The sequence below is a fragment of the Arachis ipaensis genome, chromosome B10, assembly GCF_000816755.2.
Source record: "Arachis ipaensis cultivar K30076 chromosome B10, Araip1.1, whole genome shotgun sequence".
In the NCBI taxonomy this organism is placed as follows: Eukaryota; Viridiplantae; Streptophyta; class Magnoliopsida; order Fabales; family Fabaceae; genus Arachis; species Arachis ipaensis.
In genome coordinates this window covers 8,541,904-8,543,036 of record NC_029794.2, presented here as the reverse complement: position 1 = coordinate 8,543,036, position 1,133 = coordinate 8,541,904, and the positions used below count along the sequence as shown (strand labels likewise).

Here is a 1,133-nt window from a genome sequence, read left to right as displayed (position 1 = left end):
CTCGTTTTGCATATATCTTTTACTCGATGGTACCATTTCGAAAGTCCTAATGCTATGTTTAACTTGGATCTCAACATGGTTGAAGCAGCTTTGTTCAGATGGGGTGTGGCATTGCAGCAGAGATCTCGGTTAAGGCCAGGAACCAGTAAAGAGAAGGTGAAGTTGCTGCAGCAAGCAAGAAGGCTCTATGAAGATGCCCTTCATATGGATTCCAATAACATGCAAGCTAAAGAAGCTTTATCCTCTTGTCTCTATGAGCTCAATTACCGGTAATTCTAGCAGTCAATTCATCATGGAAAGGAGTTATCCAAGGGAATCAATCTGCTTTCAGTCCCCTGGTTTGCATAATAATTTGGGCATAGTGGAACTTAGCCATGCATGATTCCTAGTATTGTCTTTTTTGTATTGATTCTCCTTATAGTTAGACAGAGACACCAAAATAATAATAATTAATAATAACGAGGGTGCTACACAATCTACAGAATGAGTTCTATTCTTGGAGAGCACTTAGGAGGCTAGGAGAGTAATTTTGACTACCTGATAATAACAACGGGGACATAGCCTTGGTTTTGGGTTTTTGGGTTTACATTGTATTATATGATATGAATCCTGAAGTGAAGATGGAAAAAAGCATGTGGTTTTGATTATGGGTGAAAGAAATAAATTGTAGTTGTGAACACGGTTGATGGTTGATGGTTGTTGGTTGATTAGCATTGTTGTGTGGTTTAGGCGCGTAGTCGTTCACGAGTTGAACTTGATTGAAGTGCTCGTACCTTACCTACGTATGACATCCATCAAATGTGGCCTTCTTTTTTGTCTCTACTCTCTACTGTTTGTTCAAACTTCAAACTGCTTCAATTCCTGGTACATCATCATCGTGATTTCAGGATTAATAATTTAATACTTTCTCAAATTCATAAATAATAATCATCATCATTGGATACAGTCACAGGCCCCACGCGCACCTTGTCTCGTATTTTATTTGACTTAAATTTTAATTTTGTTTTTAATGTTTGACGTATTTTATTTTTATTTTGTTTTATTTTATTTTTATTAAAATTATTTTTTTAGAAACACCAAAAAAAATGATTTTTTTTTAAATATTCTATTATTGTTATAACTTTTTCTAAGTA

General features: G+C 35.0%; 1 protein-coding gene across 4 annotated transcripts in view; it reads left to right on the top strand.

Annotated features, from left to right (window-relative positions):
• The window catches only part of LOC107623213, a 3,530-nt gene extending 2,853 nt beyond the window's left edge, over positions 1 to 677 (top strand). For 2 of the 4 annotated variants that reach the window (XR_002356630.1, XM_016325399.1), the window contains exon 3: positions 89 to 677. Coding sequence is in view for 2 of the 4 variants with exons in the window: in XM_016325399.1 (XP_016180885.1) it covers positions 89 to 273 (185 nt within the window). In the remaining 2 variants the exon portion in view is untranslated. Of the gene's footprint in view, positions 1 to 85 lie in introns of all 4 variants that reach the window. The other 2 variants (XR_002356631.1, XM_021114876.1) reach the window with 2 other exon arrangements.